At 39.1% G+C, this 25,238-nt stretch overlaps 1 protein-coding gene across 1 annotated transcript; it reads right to left on the bottom strand.

Annotated features, from left to right (window-relative positions):
- Positions 1 to 15,393: 15,393 nt before the first annotated feature.
- Positions 15,394 to 24,921, bottom strand: BTG4 (BTG anti-proliferation factor 4). The gene is made up of 5 exons (XM_044079070.1): positions 24,813 to 24,921; positions 24,083 to 24,275; positions 21,937 to 22,074; positions 16,723 to 16,921; positions 15,394 to 15,984 (listed from the first exon to the last, which is right to left on the bottom strand). The coding sequence occupies exons 1-5, from the start codon at positions 24,910 to 24,912 to the stop codon at positions 15,796 to 15,798; spliced, it is 819 nt and encodes a 272-aa protein (XP_043935005.1). The 5' UTR covers positions 24,913 to 24,921; the 3' UTR covers positions 15,394 to 15,795.
- Positions 24,922 to 25,238: the final 317 nt, after the last annotated feature.

Genomic DNA, 25,238 nt, shown 5'->3' with positions numbered 1-25,238 from the left:
AATTCATGCTATAAAGGTACTTTGTAGCCCCAAAAAAATGTATATAGAAGTAATAAGGAATGTAACCAAAGCAGGTTGTGTGCTCTACAACACAGAGTCTTTGATCATGATTGCACCTCAGATAACCTGAGTTCAGCTAGCTACTCAGGTGTTGACGGAGCTGGCCAGTGAGGAACTCGAGTGAAAGGCTAATGCTGGCTCACTCATCCTGGAAGGAAGAGTCCCTTTCAGGAGAAGACCTGGAAGCACTGCTTATGCTGTAGGAACTGAGGGGAAGATGTAAGCCTGCTAAGTAGTACACAGCACCTCAAATGAAGAATATGCAATTGCAGAGGCATCCACATCCAGTGGTTGCACGTCCTGCAAATTACAATGCATTCCAACCAAGAAATACTTTGTTAGGCCCATCAAAAAATCATAATGTCTCCGATTTCAAGTTTTTGCATTCCTCTAACATTGTCCTTCAACAATGAATTAGTAAAAACTACAAAGTATGCATGGTGTTATACAAGGGAGCTCTCATAAAAGAGATACATTACAAAGATCTTAAAGACCTCTATTGATGCAGTAGGCTTTATAATTATATAGATAGAACAAGACAAAGTGTGCTTCTCAGCTCAGTGTCAATCAGTTAATAATCAATGGTATGTTTAAACTGAAAGACATCAGGGCATAGTAGACAACATGAAGTAATATATCTGCAGTAATGCATCATATAAATTCTTCAAAGTAAGATCTAATGACCTTTAATGTTGGATAACACCTTTTTTTAGAAACATATATACATATTAAATCCTGACTCATCTGAGTATTAAGTGGAGAGTCGGTTTATATTAAGTAAATATCTACAGTTACTTGACTAGAAAAATAAACTATATGACTTGAAAGGCAATGCAAAGTAAGTCAAAACAGTTCCACATGCTGTTCATCATGGTTTTTAAAACTGTTCTTCTGAAGATGTTTAGCACTGGTATAAAATCTATAAAAAATATATTATATTATATATTGGCAAAAGCCAATACATAGTTTAATAACATAATGCTAAATGTCAGTCTGCCTGTCTTCAAATAAACTTAAATCATTGCATGCAAAGCCAGGCCATAGTTATTTTAGAATGTACACTTCTTGGATTGTGTTCAGTACATGGCCAATGGCTACTGCTTATGTTAAATCACTTATTGTGTTTCATGTGTTATAATACAGACTTCTAACAATGAGGCACCTGCTTTTTATATGTTTTGCTCAATAAAGTATCATATTTAGCATTCTGTGTCTATCAAATTACCAATGACCTTTTATAAAATAATACAAGTATCCTCCAAGGACAAAATGCTGTCAGTTGATACACTCAGTAACAATATCTGTTCTGTGACTTGCATAAAGCCATACTTTTCTTGTAGTAATTGGCAACATATTACAATTGTACTACTCTTCCTCTAGCTATAAAATAACTTGCAGTGATTCTGTATGATGGTAAAGTGCATGCAGTTTCTAATATTAGCTTAAATTTAGCATTTGTCATATTACATATTTTTCCTTCCAATAAAAGAATAATTTTCTACAGGTCTGTCCAAGAGCGCTTTAAGAATGGTATGTTCCAATGCAGTAAAAAGGTAACACTATCTTTTGAGAGAATTGCTTATGTTACAAAGCATGTCTAGCTGACAACATGCTGAAAGTCATTCTCAGTTTTCTGATACAATAAAACTACAGTGCAGATAAAAATGCCCTTGAAGTTTATATGACAACACATAAGTACCTGCATTTCCTAACAACACCCATAAGTATTTGATTAAGCATATTCTCTGTCACATATTTGTTGTAAAGACCTTATATTGCACATAGCAAACAGTGAGAATGCAGACTTTAATAGAGTCTTAATATTGTATGTAGCATATAGCTTACAGATAAAGGCATAATTTAGGTTTAAGGTACACTGGAGCTTGCAACACTTAGTAACAGATGTCAAACTGCATTCCTTAAAGAAGAGTGAACCTTATTAAACTGGTTAGAAGTTTGTGTCTCTTATTTATTCAATAAGTGGTAATACTCATTAAATGTAAATAACATTAAAATCATTAACATTACTATTTATATGAAAATATGGCCTAATAATTTGGAATGATCATATTAAAATGCTGCAAGGCATTTGTTTTCAATAACATTCTGTTGGAAATTTTGTTATGCATAAACTATATGAATTATATTGGAATTTTAGCATTCTGAAGAATTGTGGTGGCCTGTAGATGTAATGATTTTTTTGGGGGGTGGGGGGTGGGAGGATAATGGCCAGAATTCAGAAACCACTACTGGTCTACAAAGAGGATTTCATATGGTAAGGAGACAGATGTGTGATTTATTGAAATATACTTTGGAAGGTAGTCAGTAAGAATGAGGTTAACTGTGATAACAGAGAACTGGGAACACTACAAGTGTATGGGGTAAAGTTCATGTATGTGTACTAATAGTTACAAATAAGCTGTGCATGAATACACATAGGCTATATAGACATGCAGGATTAAAATTATAAATCTATTATAGTACTACAGCACAAAACACAAAGAAATAAACATAAACACATTTCATAGTTAGTTTGTATTACCAGGAAATAAGAGAAAAGGTGGCTTATTGGTAGTGGTTTGTGTAAGCAACCACCATGGAATGATGAGCAAACTATGCACATGCCTTTTGTAGCAGCTTTTGGTGTTTATGCAGTATTGGCTGTACTACTAAAACAAACAGAATCATTGTAAGCTAGGGTTTGCAGCATACACTTATTCCCCCAAAGTACAGACGAATTGTTTCTTTCGGCTTTTCCCGTTTAGGGGTCGCCACAGCGGAACTCCGGTCCGCTAATGATTGGCAGTTGTTTTTTATGGTGTCGAGTTGCCAGCCTGATGCCCAACCTTCAACAAAGGCACGTCATTCAACACATGTCATTCGAATGCCGACTCGACCGTGAGGAGGACATGCAGACTCCACACAGAAGGCAATCCCAAACCCAAGCATCGAACGGGAGAACCTCTTGCTGTGAGGCAACAATGCTACCACTGCACCACCATGGAAATACAACTTAAATGTCTTTACTGACTAAAACAAGTATAGTACAGCAAAGTAGAGAAAAAGTGCTGAGAAACGTTATTTTATCAGTAACATACAATATACCAGAATACACGGACATGCAAACTGTGAAGAAATTACAGACACAGATGTATTGCCACACACTTTTATATATGAACAATAAAATGACAAATATGCAACTAAATTAAAATACAGTTATTTCTAAGCTGAGATTAAGTTGTCAAGTGTATCAAATGTATCGAAAGAAAGGACAAGTGCAAGAGAACGTAGGAGATAGAAAAAGACCAGATTAAGAAGAAATACTAGCTGGCTAACAAAGAGGCTAAGAGAGCAATCACAATAATAAAGAACAAGGTATCAGAGGCACTCTACCAACTTATAGAAAGTGACTCAGCAGATGTCACAAAGAAACTCTATCAGGTTAAAGGCAGACAGAAAGATAAACAGCATACTCATCAGACGCTTTTCATAAGGGAAGCTAGCCAACAGCCTGCGCACCAGTCCACAGGACATCAAAGGATGATGGAAGGAGTGCTTCCAGAAGTTTCTAAATGAAGAAATTCCCACAGAAGTTGTACTGCCCCAGACACAAACCATGATGAAAGAGGAAAAAGAGCCCACCATAGAAGAACTAAGGAAATTAGGCTAAAATGAGGTCACAGCAGATATGATCAAGATGTTGGGTGAGTTAGGGGAGAAATGTCTCCAGCGAGTACTCATAGCATTATGGAAACAAATGTATATCACAGATAACTGGAAAAAAAGCATACTAGTGCCAGTGTACAAGCGCAAAAGGAATATTCACACCTGTGGGCAGTACAGCAGTATCAAACTCCAGTGACAACTGCATGAAAGTGCTGGAAAGGGTGATTAAAAACAATTATCCAGAGTACTAGAAAATAAGATGAGATGAATGGTTCAGATTCAGGTTGTGATGCATCACAACTGACTCAATCTTTGTAGTGAGGCAGATAGTTGAGAAGAAGCTAGAGATGAGGAATGAATCCATCTAGGCATTCATAGTCATGGAGAAATCTGATGACAAGGCCTCATGAAAGCTGCTTTGGGCATCCCTGTGAAAGTTTCAAGTCACAGAAACATCAGTAGAAGTGGTGCAGACAATGTGCAAGGAACCGATGACATAAGTATAAGCAGTGTTCAAACTCTCAGAGATTTCCCAGTGGGAGTCGGGAGAGCATTAGAGTTAATTTCTGAGACCACCAGGGTTCATATTGGTGATGAACTATTTTAGTAAAGAGAACATAGGAGGCAAATTAACAACATGAGGGTGATGTGGCATTATAAGCAGACTCTGATCAAGAATTTCAGCAAATAGGGGAATTTAATGCAAATTTGAAGGCACATGGCAAGAAAGTGAGTACAGGGAAAATAGTTGCCATGGCAGAAAATGAGGGAAATCAGAAAAAGATGAAATTTGAGAACTTTAGATGGTAGCCATTCGTGGACCTGTAACTACCCTTGATTCTTCATTTGACAATTGTGCATATTGGAGGGCATGAAAACGCTTGGGCAGATCACTTTAGTCAAATAGGTTTTCTGCATCACCAACAGCAGCTAAATCCAGGCACACATGCCTTTTTTTTTTTCCATCCATATCCTTTGTCCTAGAAAATGATCATCTCACTTCCTTTTGCAATGCATAGCTCCCAAAGCTTTGTTTGACAGAGCAGATTACTGTCTGGAGAACTTGGAAATGGCAACTGCTTTATACACCTTTTCTCATTCCAAGTGTTTTATTTTACACATTTCTTCTCATTCTTATCACTCTAAGCTTTCAACTAAAACATGGGGAGAAAAGGCCCTGCTGATCTTGGAAATCTTGCACTAGCCAAGGCAGTCATGGTCCTGTCCTCTGGTAAGTTGTGTGCTCTGGTTTTTGTACTTGCCTAACAGGAAGGATCTCTTCTTGCAGTAGGAAAAGAATGGTATACAGCCCATTAGCTGATGGCTTTTTAGAACCAAAGAAATCATTTTCATTGGCAAATGTTCATATTATTCAATAGGATAAAAAAAAACTACTATTGGAGTTATTACCCAAATGGAAGAGATCTATTGAATGACATCACAATAATAAACTTTGCCCTATTCAAGTTGACCTGCCTTTGCACTACTTTGTTCATCTGTTGAGTTGAAACCTTTGTTGCTCTTCTGTTGGGTCTTATTGGTCCATATTGCCAGACTGCCCACTTTGGGAACAATCTTTGAAATAAGGGCTTGGGATTAATGTATATCAACATTTGCCTAATAACCCAAGGATCCTGGAAACATTACTTAATTGTAGACCATGAAATCAGTTAAACTAAACAACTGAAGTAGTATCCCACTAAAGACAGCTTATCAACTGCTTTTAAGATCTTTATATAGAAATGTTTTTACTAGATGTCACCTCAGCCAGGAAAATATCTAAACTGCAAGCTCTGATGTATTAATCGCCCTGCAGTTTTATATAAGGCTTGTCTAACATGGCATCCTTATGTGATCTCTGCCATAGCCCTAAATTTAAAAAAAATATCCGTTACTGTCCTTTTCCAACTTCAAAACTCAAGGGAGATGTTGCATTTAATTATAATTTAAAAAGAGGTAACCATGTGCCTATGTTCAATACACTGAACAAATTAGAGATGTGTTTTGTTTGTCCACAGCAAAATAAGGCTTTCTGTGGCTTAGGAGGCCATTTCTAACTGGTTTGTCAATTACACAAGCTTTTGGTATGACTGTGCAAACAACTCCATTGAAGATGCTGTTAGATCACCCTCTCCTGGACAGGCAGTTGTTTAGGTTACCTTCTTTGTAGGAGAATAATTCTGTGAAATTTCTAAGGAGACAGCTTTGTCATTTGTGTACATATCCTGCAGATACACACACTAGACCCGTCAGCGTAAGACAAGACAGTGTTTTACAATACTTTTGTGGAATATGAGCAGAGGCCATACCTCAGGATTTAGATTTGTAGCTTGCTGTTATACCTATATGTAAGGAATGCATGTCAGAAGTGAAAGAAACAATATAGTAGAAGTTATATGAAGGGGTCATCATAGCAGCAAATGTTTGACTTCATTTCTTTCTTTGCAGTACTGGTTACATCTATCCCATGTTGCCATTATGCTGCTGTTTTCATCTGGTTAGCATTTTGAATTATACGCTTGATATTCAGTATTTAAGTCAACTACTTGGCATATTCTTGGTTCCTCACTGCATCGGATTGCTAGTGTGAATGGTGTTTAGTTTTGACATTATATGATAACAGCATCCTTACATGGATTTGTGTAAAGTGGTCTGCATGACAGCAAAAACTGGTACTGACTATGGCAATCGCATATGCAGTCATTGTGCATTTAATTAATACCCGTTGGTAATCGTATATGCAGTCATTGTGCATTTAATTAATACCCGTTTGGTGTGGTGCTTACCTGTCACATTATCTGGTAGGTTTCATAATGTAAACAGTGGACTATGTGAGAAAGGACCCCACAAAATTGTTACTTGTGGTCCAGTGGGCTAAGAGACTTAACTAAGTGGACACTATGTCTTTACATTCTAATGGTAGAGGGTTGAAGATCTGTCATGCACAATTCCTGATTAATCTGCTCTGGTGGAAGTCCCTTTCCTGAAAATCTTAATGGGTGCTTCCCCTGCCCCGATTGGCAGCCACAACACCCTTGGCACAGGATTTGCAATTCAGACAGACAATAGGTGACCAGTAGTATAGTGGCTTCTACTCAGTGAAACAGTCTTAGGCCTTCTGTAAGCTCCTGGTGGCCTGTACCAGTATAATGTGAAGACAAAAGGTATGTCAGCTATCTAATGTTAGCATAATTTCCTCACACAGTGTACTTTAGGATTGATCCACATTTAAAAACAGAGTTTTTACATGTTGATCGGGCATTGGATTATTAAACCTTGGTGATCATAAACTAAAAGAAAGAATAGTAATGGACAGTGAATATGAATCAGATAAATGAAGTAGACTGACTTAAAAATAATTAAGGAAGAGAGCAATATCTTATTGTGCTTACAAATGTCCATACTTTTAAAGCATTTTTTTTACTGTTCAGTATAAATTGTAATCAAGCACAGGAAATAAGTAAATATGACACCATTATGTACAGATTACTCTGACACTTATCCTGTGACTCAGCGATTGCCTCCTCTAAATTTAAGAGCTTGAAAATGTCATAGATTGCTACTAGGGATTTAGTCTGTGATGTTATTTTTAGACATGTAAAGTGAGAAAACAAATCTGGAAAAATCCTTAAAAAGTACAGCAACAGTCATTTGTCAGTTTAACCATTTCATTCCTGAATTAAGAAAAAGCCCAAATAGTGTGTTAAACTATACTAGTAAACCACATGGACCAGCGTAGGAAACTATATGCTGGGCCAGTGTTAGCATTTTGGAAGCCCGCCAGGACATTTCCAGTTCATCACCCTGTCACTCCTCCTAAGGAGTCTTTTAGTCCACGCTTGTTAGGAGTAGTTTGCACAGACTGACCTGCAGCTGTAATGCTCTCACATTAACATAGGCTTGTGTACCACTCTGTTTACCCATCTAACAGAGGGACATTCACAGTTACTGATATTAGTTGCAAAATGATACATTACAACAATTCTATGTAGAGGAATGGACTTCAGTGAAATGGTGGACTGCCTACTGTTTTATCCTTCCCCCCACACACACTCATACACATCTCCCAGTGTTCCCCTCAGTTTTCCTCCCATTCTGAGGTTCCCCACACCATACACATTGCAAGCTGGGACTTTCTATACTCTGAAGTATGTTTTAAAGAGGCTTTTTTTTTTTTGCCCTTTTTACACACCTTTTTTCAGTAATAGCTTGAACAGAAATTATAATTAAAGGAAGCAATTCAATGTTGCTCGCTTTTCTACTTTAGTTTTCCTCGCATCATTTTCACATACCTTTCCTAGCAAAGGCAGCACAGCAATAGGTTTAGAAAACAACTCAGTTAAGGCAGGGCCCTCAGAAGCCATGCGGTTATAAATGTCTGGGATGCATTTTAGAACATTTTCCTGACCTTGTAATCCAATGGCTGGTCTTAAAAACATTAGGATTTCAAGGACATAAGTTGTGTCCAATGCTTAATGTTCCAAGCTGACAAATCAGAAGCTCACAATATACTAACCAAACTATTGTGAGAATACACAAATCTAATCTGGGAATATTGCCTGCCCCCCCACAAAATATTCAGTCACTGCCTGCGCATCCCTCTGGTATTAGATTGGGATGAAAGCAAAGGTTTAGCTGGCCACAGTCATGTATTTCAAGTGACTGCTGTCTCTTCACTCCCTCCCCAACCCAAGGCTGACACCTGTACATGTGCCTAATGTGTGGCTGAGGAAAGTGTTAAAAGATTTCACTAATATATTCCACTTTGTTGTTCCTAAACAGTACACTGCCCATTTCTTTGTAAACCAAGGTCTGTGAGAAAAGAAATGGCACAGACCCCATCGCAAGCTATAATGACCTCCTGTACAGACCTCCAAGGTTTGATTCTGATGAAAATTAAAGTAATGGCTGTGCCATCCCCAGCCCCCCACACAACCCACAGCAACCTTTGAAGCACATCTCTGAGCAGGACTGGTTTTAGAATGTGTGAGATGGAGCAAACAAACAGATAAGCCCATGTCAAAATCCATTTACACAGTCTGGACAATATGCAACTCATAGAAGCTTGAAATGGCTGAATGCTCCACGATGTATTTTGTGCCTTACTTTTGAAATGTAATTACTTAACTCTTCTGGATAGCAGTAAAAATGCAGTTAAGTGTACCCAGCATTACTGTGTGTATGTGCACAGATAAAAATCAGATACACAATTTACACACCACATTTACTTTCATAGAAACTGGAGGAATTTGTTTACCTGCTGCTTGTTTTTGAGGTGCTGGAGTTGACTAGAGTATATCGATAGATGCACTCAGCCAAAAAGCATAGACACATCACATAGCCAAGAACTCAAACTGAATAAATCACTGTGAAATGGCAGTGCTACTCAGTGCCAATGAATAGGTGCTTGTACACACAATCGCCTTCCTAGGCGGCCACAAAAGATAGCAACCCATCATGTGAAAGGTCTGCATTTGTGACCAAGTCAAATAAAACATGGTCAGCATGCTACTCTTAAATATACTGTAATCAAAGCCCCCCCCCCCCCAAAAAAAAAAAAAAACAATGGTTATGCTGACAGTGCTTGTGCTAGAAAGTAAAATAAATTATAGCCAGCTTGTTACTCTTACCCTGCACACAAACAAAATAGACATTTTTTACTGATTCATTATGCAACCCTGGTACTGCCATACCAGATCAGTGACTGCTATTTAGAGGGTTGCCAAAGAGTAAAATCACTTATAAACTACTCCTTAGTGGGTTCAATAAACCTGTCACTGGCCTGGATTTCACAGAACAGCCCTGATTTTCCCTCAGTTTCTCTGTTCCTTGGAAAGTTTGCCTTTCTGGTAAAATCATTTGGCATTACAGAAAGTCACTCATCGAGTTTTTCATAAAAAGTGAAAGCTGATGCAAAATGTCATTCTATTAACTTTTAAAGTAAATTTGAGTAATTTAAAAATCTTCCATATTTTAAGCCTTTATTTTGCTATTTTTGGCTTTATCCAGAATTCTTGAACAAAGAAAAGTAACAAAGGTAAGCACAGAGATTGGCCACCTAGTGTTGACCCTTCATGTTCAGATTATCTAAAACAGGGTTATGCTAGGATCCTGTTAGGATAAAGCCAGTAAACTTAACCAGAACATTTTTTCACCTCTTTTTCCAAACCAGCAACACAACAGTGATTGTTAAAGGGGCCCCCTGCCGCCACAAGTATTGCAGGTGACTAAAGCCACAGTTACAATAGTTTGCATTAATACTTTCACTCTATGCCAGAGGTAAAACAAATACTGGCAAAACTCAAGCTACTGTAATCACTGAATTACAAGTAGATAAGGGTTATTACAAGTACATGACTGCTGTACTACCTTTTGCTAGCTTAACATTACATCAAAAAGAACTTGCCATGGTTGAGGGCCCCAGAGACCACAGGGGCCACTGGTACCAAAAACCAGTACTACATTTTGGTGACATTTTTCCATTTGCATGCAAAATATTATCCAGCAGGACCTTGCAGGTTGCCTGTGTGCATTTGAAGAAATTATCTGTACAATACCAATTTAGAGAGAAACCTTAATGATTTTGGCTGCCTTGGATAACTATACTAAAAGGATAGTATTCTCCAGGATTTGCAGAGTTTTATATAAAATAACCTTTTCCTTCTAGACAAGGAAGATAAATGCTACTGTTGTGCAGTCAATTCTCTTTGCAAAATGCTTTTACTGTGTAGTTTGTGGTTGCATTAGCCATCTTTTCCCATACCAAGTCTAACATACTGATTTAGTGTTACTCTATTGTTAATTCCCATTTGGGTCAATATGGGCAAGTTCTGCTTAGCTAGGGAACAAAGGGCAGCTACACTAGAATTACTGCAGCTTCTCTCCCCAGTCCTCCACTGAAAAGGAGCTACTACAGCCAAGATGACCCCCATTCAATAAAAGCAAAGTTTGCAGTCTCACCTATTTGCAGACTGCCTTATGAAAACTAGTGCTGAATTGTAGTCAATTCATATCAATAGTTCAGATAGCATTAAAAATAGAAACTCTCAAAATTCAATAGGCAACTAAGGGGGACCTAAGGTCACAAAGCCAGCTCTGAGGTTAATATAACTATAGAAGTAGTGTTAACTCACCTGGGAGGATATTGGAAATCTCAAGAGCAGCATACAGCAATGTGCCGAACTGGTGGTTAATAGTGCATTCAGAGGCTAGTGATGTAGCAAACTTGGACAAAGTCAGCTACAACTCCCCCCACTTCCAACCATCCCTCAAATACCTTTAAAACATCCCTCCAGCTATTAGTAGAGGGGGGAATGGTGCACTCAACAGCACCACAAATATAGCTCCAATGACATCCCCAGATACCTCCTAAGATATCAGAACCACCTCCCAGTCAAAACAGGCTTTTTACCATTTCAGGGGAGGACTACAACAGCCATCCCCCCCTTCATAGGGGAACCTTCAACAGTCCCTGGAACTATAGGCCCACTAATCTAATCTTATTTTGCAGCACCATTAAAAAAATGGACCAGCCACTGTTAAAGTGTAACCAATGCAATAGATGAATAGGTGCATACTGTGTACCTAGATCTAGCTAAAGCAATTGATACAATACCCTACTTAAGTCAAACTTATAAACAAGGTATAAACCCCTTTTACATGCTGGATAGCTAGAAGCTCACTGGTAGGACACTAGGTTAGAATCAGAGGCCACCTTCACAAAAAGGATAGTAACCAGTTGCAGCCCCAGGGCTCTGTGCTGTGCCCACTCCTCCTTGGCTTTGACATCCAAGTAGATGCCAGTCACCAAGTTCACAGATTATTGCAAACTGAGCAGTTATTGAATCCCCAAGATAACCTCCTTTAGGATAGTCCAATACAGATGTTGTTCAGGATAGTCCAATACAGATGTTGTGCCATAGCTTAAAATTAAATACCACCTTTTGGTAAGTCTACCCCTCAGTAACATCAATAAAACATTCCACCGTCATGGAATCCAAGACCTCAAGACAGTAGACCAGCATGTGCCCAAGGTAATAAAATCCTTCTATGTTGCTTAATTTAGAAGTAAGGGAATGGCATCTGCATCCAGGAAGTCTTCATGCCACTGTATGTAAAGGCAAGTTATACCTCCTTCACTATGCACCTGACCAGACAGGTGCAGCAACTGCACTGCCGATATAGTCAAAGCCCAGTCTCTTTCACATCACAGACTTCTGAGAAGTGATCCTTGCCCAGCCTACAGGGCATCTGTTTTGCTGAAGCTTTTGAATCTCCACAAAAAAATCAGAACTATTAGATTTAGTAGACCTGCATTTTGTAAGACCTAAATCAGAACAGGCTCTCCAATGTTAATAGAATTCCTCCCTATCCCTTTTTAGGCACAACTTGGATCAATGGACAGATAATCAGAAATTCACCCTGGTCTATATCTCTGAAAGGCAGTCAGTAAACCACCTATATAAAAAAATCAAATTACATTTCAGTTGCACAGCTAGGCCCTGTCAAATCTAGTATACACCTAGGATTTCAGCAGAAACCACATTATCAAGGTAAATTAACTACACCAACATTATCCTGTTTACATTTGTGTTAATGCATTTGGAGTGTTAACACACCCCTAAAATCCTAATGTTTGAGTAAATTGTTTAGTGCAGATAACTTTGTGATGTGTCCCCAACATACTACTTAAAACAGTTAAAGCAGCAACAGGCATTGGGTAATTTGTCCCTTCACAGGGTTTTTTGTACTAATTAAGCCTTAGTTCTGGTCAGAATGCAAGACAAATCTCTTTTGAAAGAGCATAGGACATGTTTAGGATCAGGGTCTTTACATAACTGCTGTGGGGGGGGGGGGGTTCTACTTTGATGGTTTGATATTTCAGTTAAAAATCACATAGGATGCATTAAGTTAGACTAGTAAAGCCAATAGGTCATTTTTCAGGGTGTTGGTCAGGGCACCTGACCACTACAGTTCTGCATACTTCAGGACCAAAATTGGGTTAAGGAGGGATTCCATGGCAAATTCTGGCACCAAAGTAGTAGTTTTGGTTTTACAGCAGTCATGACATGTTCATTTATGATCTTGACAGGGTGGAATTGTAACTGGAGTAGAGAGTTTGCTGTGCTGGCCTTCCTGGATTGTTGAGAACTGCAGGCTCATTGGTTCTTATGATTTTGAGACAGCACTAGTTTGTCGTTTGCCAAATTTCCTATGCTTTCCATTCTATTATTCAAAAGGTCAGCAGGAAATGATCAACTTAACAGGATGAAGTTGAGATGGTCAAAGTTCCATGGATAGGTCTAGATTTTATAGTCTAGCCCAATGGATGCTCCATACTGCAAACTGCCCCATTCATTCCTGCACTAAGGAGAGAAACTCTTGGCCCCTTCCCAGTGGAAGGGAGAATGAGTGTTGAATGGGCCCAGTCTGCAGATTCCCCCTATTCAAATTTGTTACCCCCAGGTGGGGGGATGTACATTCAGCTTCCAAACCAAGTAGCAATCGGGCTCTGACCACTTACAATAGACCTTCACTCCTGCAGAAGTCACCAATACAGTAGGCAAAAGCAACTGCCCCAGGATGGCCAAGTGAGTGTGCCACTCTCCAATCTACTCCAGCCACTCCCTCCAGCACACCTACCACTAGTCAGTTGCAGCAAAGTCACATCTTTAGCCTGTATAAAACAGAAAGTAAACATGACCAGAACAGACCAATTCTCCCAGCTTTTATCCCCGCCCCTCAACTTACAGGAGGGGGTCCTAATGCAAAGTGTGATAAGGTTCCTTCTAGCGAGGCAAATTAGCAAACTGGCTCAGATCATACAATGAGTAGTCTTGCACCTTCATAAAGCAAACCACATCATCCATTTTCCAGTTGGCACAAGATCAGTACCTTTAAATTTACACTCCCATCCCCTCCATAGAGGCTGAAAAGCCATCTACCCATTCTCCTTAGTGTAAAGGACCATTTCAATGGACAAGATTGCCAATAAGTACCAAGGTCCTGAATTCCTTCAGTCCTTGAAATGCCCATATGGCCGTGTCTACACTGGCCATGCGGAAGGCTTCCCAAAAAAAGAAAGTCCTTGTCAGCAATTACTAGCAGCATCTAGTTCATGACATGTGTGCAGAGAATCAATATTTGCCACCAAGCAATACTTGGATGCAGTTCGAATAGTTTAACTACTGCAAGTCAGGCCAAGTTCTATGGGGTCCAAACAAGTACTGGGCAGGAAAAGCCAAGCGTCACTATGACTAATATTAGAGTTGGCTTCATGGTGAATGGAATGTTAACTTTTGTAATTAGAAGCATCAAAAAGGCACTGTTACTCCCAAGGAAAGCCATGATCAGATGTCACTTTCTGCTTCTGATCACATTTAACTCTTAAGCCAGCTCTTGCTGTAATATTTCTATGCTGCAGTTTAGCAAATGCAATGCAGTGATAACTGTTTATGAAGAGAATTTACAATTTACCATTAGAGGTACAAGCTTGTTAGAAAGCCAACCAAGCATCACTGCCTACCACAGTAACCCTCTACAAAGGGACATTCTTTCAAATTTCCACCTAGTCTACCCAAGGGAGATTTGAAAGTGACACAAGCATCCCAGATTGCTGCCTAGTTAACCTGTCTCAAGCCTATGCACCTCAGCTGCATCTTCAAGGGACATATGAAAAGCAGAATCAGTGTAAGGTTTAGAAATTCATGCCATTTTAGTTTCTATAGTTGTTCAGACATCTCATTCCATTCACCGCAAGGAAGGAAAGTTTAAAATTTGCAAGCCATGAAGTGTGAATTTCTGAAAAATGAAATTTGCATTTAAAATCCACTTGCGATTTTTGCCATTAGGTGCACTGAGATGATGTTAATCTCATGGGATGCCACTTCCTTGCACACTTATGCTCAATTAATCTTAGTGTACAAAAGCGAAGCTTTTAGACTGCAGCTGCTTTTAACAGCTATGTAAAGGCCACTTTGTGTCCTCTACCACAAGAGCTACTATGCAACCCAAATTCACATGCATGCTCAGGATGCTGAATGTCCATGTATTCACACTTTTGGGAATTTAATGTCATGGTATGTTGCACATCTCCATACATTAGCCATTTCAGTGGCCAAATTGTCTATGGAGTCAAGACAGACCAGTCTAATGCATACTTCCAACTGTACAGATGTTTGCCTGATATGAAAAGTGGACCAAAAATGATTCTGGCAAATTAGAGATGGTAAGTTTCAGGATTCACACACTTCACGAACGCAATCCAAATTCTGTTACAAAGTTTGAGCAATATTTAAATTGCCCCTATTTTGGGTCCTTGTCCCACTTAGAGCTTTGTGCAGATTTCTTGCTTCAAGAGGTTGAGGTATGGTCTAATGGTATTTTCCCATCTTGACCCAAGTATTGTATATATGCAAAGCAGAGATACAAGGTAAACATACAACATCCACACAATTTACAATGCTCACTAGTTCAGAGCCTGGAATATCTTCTCTTTAGACCTTCAATACTGATATTGGATTAGCAATATGTGGGCAACAGGAGCCCAGATTATAAAAGTGTTTCCTGAATGTTACCTTCTGATGAATTACTTTCTGAAATCTGTAAAGAGTGAATTTTTTTTCAGTACTACACTTTTCACTTCTGTGCAAAAATAAGGACAGATCATAAAGAATAGTGTTTTATTTCAGATTTCCAAGCTAATTAGCATTTACAATGCCTTGACAAGATTTTACACTGCATTACAAGCAACACAATTCATATTAACAGACAATATGCCCATAAAGTCAGATTCACCCAGATATTTAGTTATTATCAAACACTACACTTAAAATAAGATTTATTTTAAGAAACTGTTTTAAAATTACAATATTTTAAAAAAGATCTCTTCAGCTATACTACATATTAAGCATTATATAAACTTGTGCAATAAAATTTTAAGAACTTATTCTCTGGTAAGTGGGAAAGGTATTACAGCCAAGTCAAATAAGTGCTGCTTTTGGCTTCTGTCAAATAACATTAAAAATTAGAGTCTAAAAATTCAGAAGTGCTTAAAAATTTGTCCAGTTTTTAACGCTTGGCATTGACCCAGTGGTACCGATCTACACGAGGACCCGCAAAAGCAGCAGAAGGCCTGTAGGTTCTTACCATCTTGTATGGTGGACAGACATTGGCTTGCTGATTGTAGTCATTTGTAAAGTTCTTCCTCCGAGGATACTGGGACCATACAGGAACAGGCTGGTAGAAGAACTCTGTAAACTAAAGATAAGTGAAGTAAGCATTTCTAAGTCTGACAATACACAAGATGAAACATTGAGCAATCCGATATAAAGCCTACAGAAATCAAAGTCTGCTCCTTTTTGTATGGCTGGTAATGTGCAAGCAGCTCAATTGCTTGCAGGACTATTTCGCTTACCTGCTTGCCAGTTCCTCTACCTACTGGATTAATGTGTGCTGCATATAGTTCCTTCCACCCAGGGCTTTGTCCAGTCCATGCATTCTAATGTTGGCATTTCAGAAGAAATTTGTAGAGCACTGAAATAGTTAATAGAACCATTTTATTAAATCCCAGAATGCCTTTGTGGCTTTATGGCTTCTGCTTATAGCTACACTTCTCAAATCCCATTACCTGCAGATGGTATCAGGTGTGAAATTTAAGTTACTTGCTCTGCTGTGAAAGGCTACAAGCTTTCCAAAATTAAATGGGCAAGAGTGGTGTTGAAAACAGCCTGTCAACATTGTTACCCCCCAGTCTTTCACTTAGAAAAGTTGAGCAGTGCATACCCTGCAGAGAGGAGCAAGTGTGAAAGTGATAGCATGGTATTTCACAATGCTATCAAATTAGGACCAAGAATACAGCCTATTTTTCTTGGTCACTGAAATAGAATGCACCAGTGTAGCATTGGTTTGAATGCACATGCAATGCCATACTTCCTAGAACAGCTTCATCGGGATTGCAAGAAACAGTACCAAGGCTCTGACCAGCATTTCCCTTACCTGATAAACACTGTTTGGGTTGCTGACAGTAGGAATACTTTTAGGTTCTTTACTGCAGCTCTCTTCATCAGATGATGTTCCAGACTGATAATCAGAAGTCACCTTTTCTACAGCATTGTTGATCATTCTAGATGTTTCACGGTCATCACCACTTCCTTCAAATCTAGCAATAGTAAAAGGTTGGTTCTTCTCACCATACCTAGTAATAAAAGGAATTACATCAAATATCCTGATTACCAAATACAATTGGGATAGAAAATAAAAGTAGATCTGTTCAGAGTTTTGTGGAGGCAGAGACCCATTACTGCAGTACAACATTTCTGCCACAGGCATCCAGTCTTGCAATTACTTTGCCATCTTGCCTTGTACATAAATTGCAGGCACTTCCTCCCCCCTGCAGAACTGAACCCTTGGCTTTCCTTAAACAATTTGTGTCCTTTTAGTTAAGTGCAGATACTGCTCTATTAATTCTGCCCTCTCCTTTACAAAGGTAAAATACTCTCCCAGTAGCCCATGCTTTTGTATTAAAGTTGTTTGGCAAACAGATTCCTGCTTTAGGTCATTTACCATCCCCCAAATCAAATTCTCTGCATAAAGCTAAGATTGCAGGAGGCCGCTTTCAGTATACAAGAACATTGTACAGCCAGAGGACATGCAGGCAGATAAGTGGGATTTGAAATCACACATTGCAGAAGTGCCAAACCAACAAGCTCTGGCCATGGTATGGCTATGACAAATACCCACATTTGGGCATACAAGGGTTAAAGGCTGTGACCAAGACAAGCTGCAGAAATGCTCAAGCACTAGGTGAGCAGGTTACAGGGATGGGAAGGAGTGGCTGATGGCTCATACTCTTAGGGGAGATGCAGTTTTGATCACATGCAACACCTGGCATGTGCTTGATACAGCACCAAGCTGGCAATAGCAGCCTTCACTGAATAGTGAAGCACAGGGATGCATAGATAGCAGTTCTCCCAGTGGGTGTTTGGGACAGTATTGAGGGGGTGGATGAAATTCTCCCAAATAATCTCAATGGAAAGGGGCGGGAGGCCATGGGTAATTGTGATTCAAGGAGGGTAGTACTTTGGTGCATTGTGACCAGGGCATTACCAGCCTTTTAGTTTGGAAAAAGGACAGGAGTAATCTGCTTTTATGACTACCTTCTGGGCAGCTCTTACCCACAGAGCTTGAGTGGGGAGGGACACCAGTCCCTCACCACCCTTGTAAATCAATAGTTAAGGACCAGAGGTGGGGTTCTTCTAATGCTAGTGTTAAGTCTGGGGACCTTAACACATTTTTATTGGTGTACTTAGGCACTCTTGAATTGTGTAGATAATTATGAATTCTGCAGTGTGAACATAACCTAGTTTTGATTTATAACTAGGTGTAGAAACTGAGAGATTCCTCATTTGGCAGGATTTGGAGCTTTCAGAAGTCTGTCATCTCATGCCTATCTGGTACGAGAAGAATCTTCAGTTTCATGCAGTCAGAATGACTGCGTTTTATACCTTGAAATACCCAGGATTTTTCAAAAACCCAGGATGCTGTAAGCCAGCTAGTTCTTCTAGCAGTACCAATTATTTTTGGTGAACAAGGTCATTTTGCATGAAAGATGGATGACAGTGCATGTTGCAAATGAAATTGCTTCCCTTTACACACAAGTGGGTACTATTAATGCCTCATGTACCCCCCCCTTACATTGAAGTTAGCACCTAAATATGCTAATGTCCATCTGCCAAAGGGGATAAAAGTTCACCTAACCACTGGCTAGACACTCAGTTCAGACAGTCATCTCACACTTACACCAGGTAAAAGCAATGCACAGTGCCATCAGAGGCATAGAAGATATGCAGATAAATGTAATGTAGAAAGTACAAAAGAATGTAAAGGAAACATACAAAATAAGCAATATAAGCAATTCATTGATTACCTGAAATTTGGAAGCAAAGCAAAAAAGTTAAATTTGTATGGGCATACAAACTGTATACTGGAAATGCAGAAAAAACACTATGGCAACAGAATAGGATCAGTTTAAGTGAAGGATCTCAGTGTGACATGGATATATTACAAAAGCATTCAACAGCATCCCACATTCATGGATAAATGAATGCATTTACCTTGTCCTTAACCCATTAAGCTGTTTAGATTAGTCTACTTTTGGACGACAAACTTGTTTCATTCAGGAGTTTAAATGCGATTGCAAGTGGTTAAAATGCTTGCAATTTTTGATAAAGACTAAAAGACACTTGTATCATCTGCAAGACAAAGCAGGAAAACTTAACCTGTAGCACTAAATATCAATTTAGGACAGGAAATGTGAAATGAGCGACAAATTAATTTGATCAGGAGTGTAAACTATCTGGTGAAGACTCTGCAATAAAACATGAACAAAATGCAAAAAAGAAAACAATTTAGAAGATTAACATTGGCATAAAGGAAATAAATTTTAAATTTGTTCCAATTGAGCTTTGGGGTGATCAACTTAACCAAAAAGGTATTGGGATCAGTTGGACAGGAAAAGAAAGATGCTTCATGCTTATCAAGTGACAAGTATCCATTCCTCATTCTGTAGGAGGTATGGCCCTTCTAGATTAGATGTATAGAACTGCAGTTGGACTGTCCTCCCCACCAAATCCAAACGTATTTAAAGTTTTTAAAACACTAAAGTACTCCCAAGACTTCCATGCTGGTTTTTCCTTGCTTTAGAAAATAGACCCATCAGCCAGCAACTGAATATGCCAAAAATACAAGGATCAGATAAGGAAAGAAATGTGTCAAAAGAAATAGTGGCGATCATAGGAAGTTACTAGACCAATAACTCTGGGGCCCTTACAAGCCTAGCCAAGAGTTACAACTCAGCTGTTAATCAGGGATCACAGGTGAAAACCCTAGGACAAATTTGTGGGGTCCCATCCACTCAAAGTTGCACTTTGTGGGGTACTTTACATGTATAGGAAGTCTACTCCAGAGACAGGGCAGCCTTTGGAGACAGACCTGTCTCCAGCAGGTTTTGTTGATGTCACTATTAGATTTAAGCCTTTCAATTGGGTAATGCCCAAGAAGTTAAGCTTACCAATATGGAGCACATCTAGTAGGGCAGGGTCCAATATTGCCTTGCAGTTGAGGCACAGATGAGCAATATGCATTACATAGTGATAAGCAATTTGATCACTGTCCATATAGAACAGGTGTTTTGAGGCCACCGATTCTTGTGGCCTTTCTATTTGGTGCAGAAGGTGTTTTACCCTCTTAGTACAGAGAACCTTTTTTCTAGATGCAGTCCCTTGGATTTGAGATAACCAAGAAAGACTTTTCTGACCACTGCTGCATGATGGTAGAATGCGATTGGCAACAGTAGGGACTCCAGGACAGATCCTGGGGAATACCACTACTGACAGGTCTGTTGGAGGCAGAGGCACCTACTTTGACTTTGTGGGCCCCAGTGAGCCAGTTGGCCACCCACCTAATGTGAAAGGTATTTACACCAAGTTGTGTTAGCTTTTCAATGATGCCCAAGTGGGGGATTGTGTCAAAGGTCTTGGCCAAGTAGAGATGGACTTCCCCTTATCCAGGGCCTTGGTGAGGGTTTCAGAGTAGTCTCAGGTTCAGCAGGCAATTTATGCTCTTAAATCCAAACTGGGTGGGGTCAAGTGCTTGGAGATTTGCCATCCTTGTTTGAGATCCAGATCCATAATATGCCCATGGCTTTACAGATCAGACTTGTCAAACTAATGGGGGTGAGTATCCAGGGGTCACTAGTGGCATCACCTTTGTGCAAGGGGATGACAATGGCAATTCTCCACTCTGCTGGAACACAGCCTGTACTTTGTTGTGGTTGACTGGTGTGCTCAAAAGCTAGTTTTTGCTGGAGATGGTGAAGTGAAACATATGGTTTTATAGAAAATGCAGCTCCTATCAACATGGTATCACCCATTACCAGTTAAAATAGATGCAAGAAGCAATAGTCCGGAAAAAAAAAAAATTAAAAGCGTAGTCATCATTGCAATTGCTACACCCAGTGATTGATGTCTTGCATACAGAGACAATACCAGGATTTGCACCAGAGTAAGGAAGGATACCCAGGATTTGCACCAGGAGTAATAAGGAAGGATACCCAGATAGTTCCAATAGTAAGAGTAATGGGGGTTTAAGAATTTAGTGACATTTGGATATGCTACCGATGCAAGTAACCACCATATGAATTACAGAAGGGGTCTATTCTGAGCACACTTGACTGCAAAGAGTACTTTTGGTTAACAAAGAAAGTTTAAATGAACTTTAAACCAATGCCTTGATATAGGAACACTATTCCTGTCAGGGTATAGAGACAGGATGAAGACTGAAATTAAAACTGGGAGTGTGCATTTCCTAAGCTTGGAAATGCTTAGGACCTTGGAATGAGAGATTAGTAGAGATACTGTGGGCCAACATGTTTCCACTTGGGATGCAGTTTTAATCTATGGACAAAGTCAGATTATATTCCAAGCTACAAGTTTCCTAAAATAGCACCAGTTGCAGAGGGCTAAAAGCCCTTCATACACCCAACCCATGCTGGGGCACTGGAATATGGAGTGAACAGTCACCAGCTCACCAGTCTTAAGAATGGTGAGGCAGCCCGACTCACTGCCATGACAGCATTAAGAGCAGAATAAGGTCAGCGGTCATTTGGTTAGGAGTTTGTACTTGCATGAAGCATGCATTCACCTCCCTAAATGCAGCCATAGTGAGACTAATGTTGCAGGGGGTTAGACTACTGGTACTGAAGGGTGATGGACACAGGTGTGGGTGATTAAAAAACAGGTTGAGTAAAAGCAGTCAACTGCTGTCACACCAATGCAGAGTGTCACAGCATCATGCATACAAGGAATTGAGATATTGCCCAAGTCTGTTACAAGCCAAGGAACCCCATATATGGACTTTTCAATCTACTATTTACTTGGGTGTAGAGGTTATGCAGCAAGCAGTCTGATGAACCCTCAAGCCTTCCCATGGGATCTAGAAACCCTTAGTCTAAACCACACATCACATGAGGTAGATATGAATACATGCATCTTCCCCTACCCATGCAAGATATTCGCACTCCTGTGTACTGAAATTCAGGAGTTTAAGTCCTCATTTACCATCACAACCACATAAAAATGTAAATTAGAACCAAGTCAAAAGTTACTTTCACTTCCTCTTTGCAAAAGCAGAATTTGACAAAATTCAGGTTACCTGCAAGCTACTTCAAAGGGATCTACCCAAATAGTAAGTTCTTTTGGTAATCCAAGGTCTTCATAATCCACATTGCACTCCTTACAGGTTCTTTCGAGCAGTGGGTCCACATTATGAAATTTGTTCACCCTTATGCACCTATTGAAAAAATACAATAGCACAGCAGTTTTTTTTTTTTTTTTTTTTTAAACATAAAACTGCACTCCTTACATATCACAATATTCCCTACCACAGTATTAGTACCAGCTAAAGGAATACAATTCAGAAAATTCTGTACACTGGCACATCAACTGCCATAAATGGTAACTGAATAATTTCTTTGTTCATAAGCAGAAGCCTGTTCACCATTAGCAGAGAAGCAAAGAGAGCAACATCTAAACATAACTGGAGGAAAATTCTGCAGAACCCTGATGTTGGTAGCAGCAGTACAACACAACCTCAATGTATTCACAAATAAGGCAGAACAAAGGAATGACACCCCAGTCATCAAGCCAATATTCTGAAATAGAAGTAAATGCCATTAAAATAGTAGCAAACACAGCAAGCTCATGCTACAGAAAACTGCATACAGCACTTTCATGCCACTGGAGAAGGTCATTTATGGGACTACTAGAACACTTTTCTGGGTACAAGGGATGAGAAAGGTACAACATCCAGTATCCATACAACTAGAGGACTTTTATATACAGTTTAGAGTGAGGAGGCAATCCAGCCCTCATCTGGAACATTTCCATTCATACCTGCGTATCTAAAGTAAAGCAGCACACTGACAGCTTTTGTAGCACTGGATTGTTAAGGAGCCCACAAATACCTACAATAGGGGTGCTGCACCCCTTATATACAATTCAATAGACAAGTTATTCTGATGCAAAGGTTTTAAGCCTTGGGAAAATTCTCTACAGTTAACAGTGCAGAAACAGCTCCTGGGCTTACTGCTAACACAACTAGACTACACATTCAAACATCAGGAGCACATTAGTGTTGTGTTTGACAAGATGCTGCAGGTCATACAAAGCTGTCAAAATATATATCTAGTAGCTTAGGTTATTGTCACTCCCAAATGACATTAAGGGATACACAAACATCCAAGTATTTATTTCATATGAATGTAATCTGTACCATGCAAAGAAATTAGTTTCTATAGCTCCCCTTCCTCAGGACTATGACTTTAGAGATACTGTATGCAGCTATCAAAAAAGCATCAAGCTAGGGTATATCATTTGGTGTAGGAAAGCAGAGTGGACCATTTGAAGAACACAATGAAACATGCAACAAGATGCTTAATGTGTGATATGAGAGCACATTTAAGATATACAAATCAGGTACCAAACAAAATTGCTATATAGTTTGGCACTTTAGACTTTGAAAAACCTTTTAGTACCTGCATAGCTGCCAGGTACTGGTTTGATTCAAGATTTTAAGGAACGAGCAAAAGGAAAGAGCAAAACAGAAGCAGGGATAAAAGAGTAAATGCACATGGGCAAGAGAAATTTGTGGGTACACATACAATTTCAACTACACCCACAAGCAAGCAATTCAAAATAAGGTTTATTAGACAGCTTTCCACAAAGATTTGGTCAGTGGGTTTGCCAGACTGTTCTACTCAGCATTTGCCAACAGACTGTTCTACTCAGCAAGAAGTAGAAAATATGTACATTCTAGTATATTCAAAAAAGCAACTAAAGTTTCTACGTAAAAAGGCTGGAATACTTCTGGAACAAAACACTAAGTAAACAGTTGGGAGAATTCACACTCCAGAACTACCAAGTTTCAAACATCAGCAGACTTTTATACTAGAGTTTACATAACCTAAATCAACAAAGTTAGTAGTCAGAGCTATGCTATTTCAGTTTCGCTAAAGGACTAAACTCCATAGTTTACAAGCTTCATAATTTTAGTCATCAAGCAAGATATTCATGGGTCAGCACATTTAAACACAACTGTAGGATTAAAGCTAACTTGACCCCCCCCCCCCCATCCCATCCCCTCCCCAAAATGAACAGTTACTATGTGGATCAATCTGCACAAGCCATTCAGGCTACAACTAGTGAAATCTCTGGTAGTATGGAATTAGAGCATGGGGGGGGGGGGGGTTGCAATGTTGTTAGGGAACATTCCCAAAAGAAGTGCACATATCTACCATTACCTGTAAGCCTGCCCTTTAACAGGAGTCGCAGGGTACCAGTGACCTTTGTAATGCTCAAAGAGAATGGAAGTCAGATGAAGTGCACATTTTTCTATTGTTTCCTTCTTCAGCTTGTCATGTTTTTTCACAATTTTTGTAATAAAAAAGACTGTGGCAGCAATTTCTTCTTTCATTATTAAATTACAGGGCCCACCTTAAGATAAAGGGAAACAAAAACAAGTCTCATTTTCTGCTGACAACCATCTCCCCCTCCCAGTGGCATCAGCCAAAGATTAGCCCATGCAAACAGTTTAAGTATTTTCCAGTAACTGCACCTGCAGAACATTCACACAGATTACATATATTTTATATGTGCACTCTAGTTTTACAAAGTAAGATACCATCTGGACTTTAGTATATAGAAGTACAGCACACATTCTAACATTTTAGGTCTCAGATAATAGAATAAAACATGACAAAACATCATCCTAAAAAGTTATAATATCCCACTGGCATACACCACACAAAATGAGCATACAGATCCTTAAAGCTCACAAGCACAGGCAGAGCTACCAGTTTGTAAGCTGCAGCAGTGACCACCCCCTTGCTATAATAAGTGCCCCAAGTAAAACAAATATTAAAAATGTTTTAGGAAAAGGGAGTTACTGTCTTTCAGTAAACATCTAACATTATACTACAGTATTTTCAAAGTAGCTTTCTTAATAGTTAATTAAGACCAAAATTCAATTACCAATAAAATTATACAACCACACAAAAAATGTTATCCCTGCACGCCAAAAACCACTACTGAAGTCTTCTCCCTCCCCACAAACCACAATAACATTTTTCATTTGTTTCCTTACTTTATAGCTTTGGGGGGTTAACAGATTAATAAGGCATATCAAACAGCTGATTTTCATTAGGTGAAAAGAAAGTGAATTAACATTAAAGGTATATAGTCTTAAGAGTAACTGCAGTAGCGGATTGTTTTCTTATTCAAATAATGCATTTTTTTCCCTGGAATTGAAAGATCTTACATACATTTTCTTTGAATGATTATTCTACAGCTCATTTTGACAAGAGGACACTAGCCATAACAAAATGTTGATACAAAGCCTGTTAATCAAATAGTTTTGCTGGAAACACTCTAAGCTGTGCAATTCAGATACCATTTTCA

Source organism: Protopterus annectens, chromosome 8.part0, assembly GCF_019279795.1.
Source record: "Protopterus annectens isolate FY-2018-M chromosome 8.part0, PAN1.0, whole genome shotgun sequence".
Taxonomy (NCBI): Eukaryota; Metazoa; Chordata; order Ceratodontiformes; family Protopteridae; genus Protopterus; species Protopterus annectens.
The sequence above is the reverse complement of the archived record's forward strand: the minus strand, read 5'-3'. Positions and strand labels throughout refer to the sequence as shown.

Coding starts and splice junctions, on each gene's coding strand:
- BTG4 (XM_044079070.1), bottom strand. CDS start 24,912: ATGAAAAATGTTATTGTGGTTTGTGGGGAGGGAGAAGACTTCAGTAGT. Junction 24,276..24,812: donor GTGGTTGTATAATTTTATTG/GTAATTGAATTT, acceptor CTTTATCTTAAG/GTGGGCCCTGTAATTTAATA. Junction 15,985..16,722: donor ACCCAAACAGTGTTTATCAG/GTAAGGGAAATG, acceptor ACTTATCTTTAG/TTTACAGAGTTCTTCTACCA.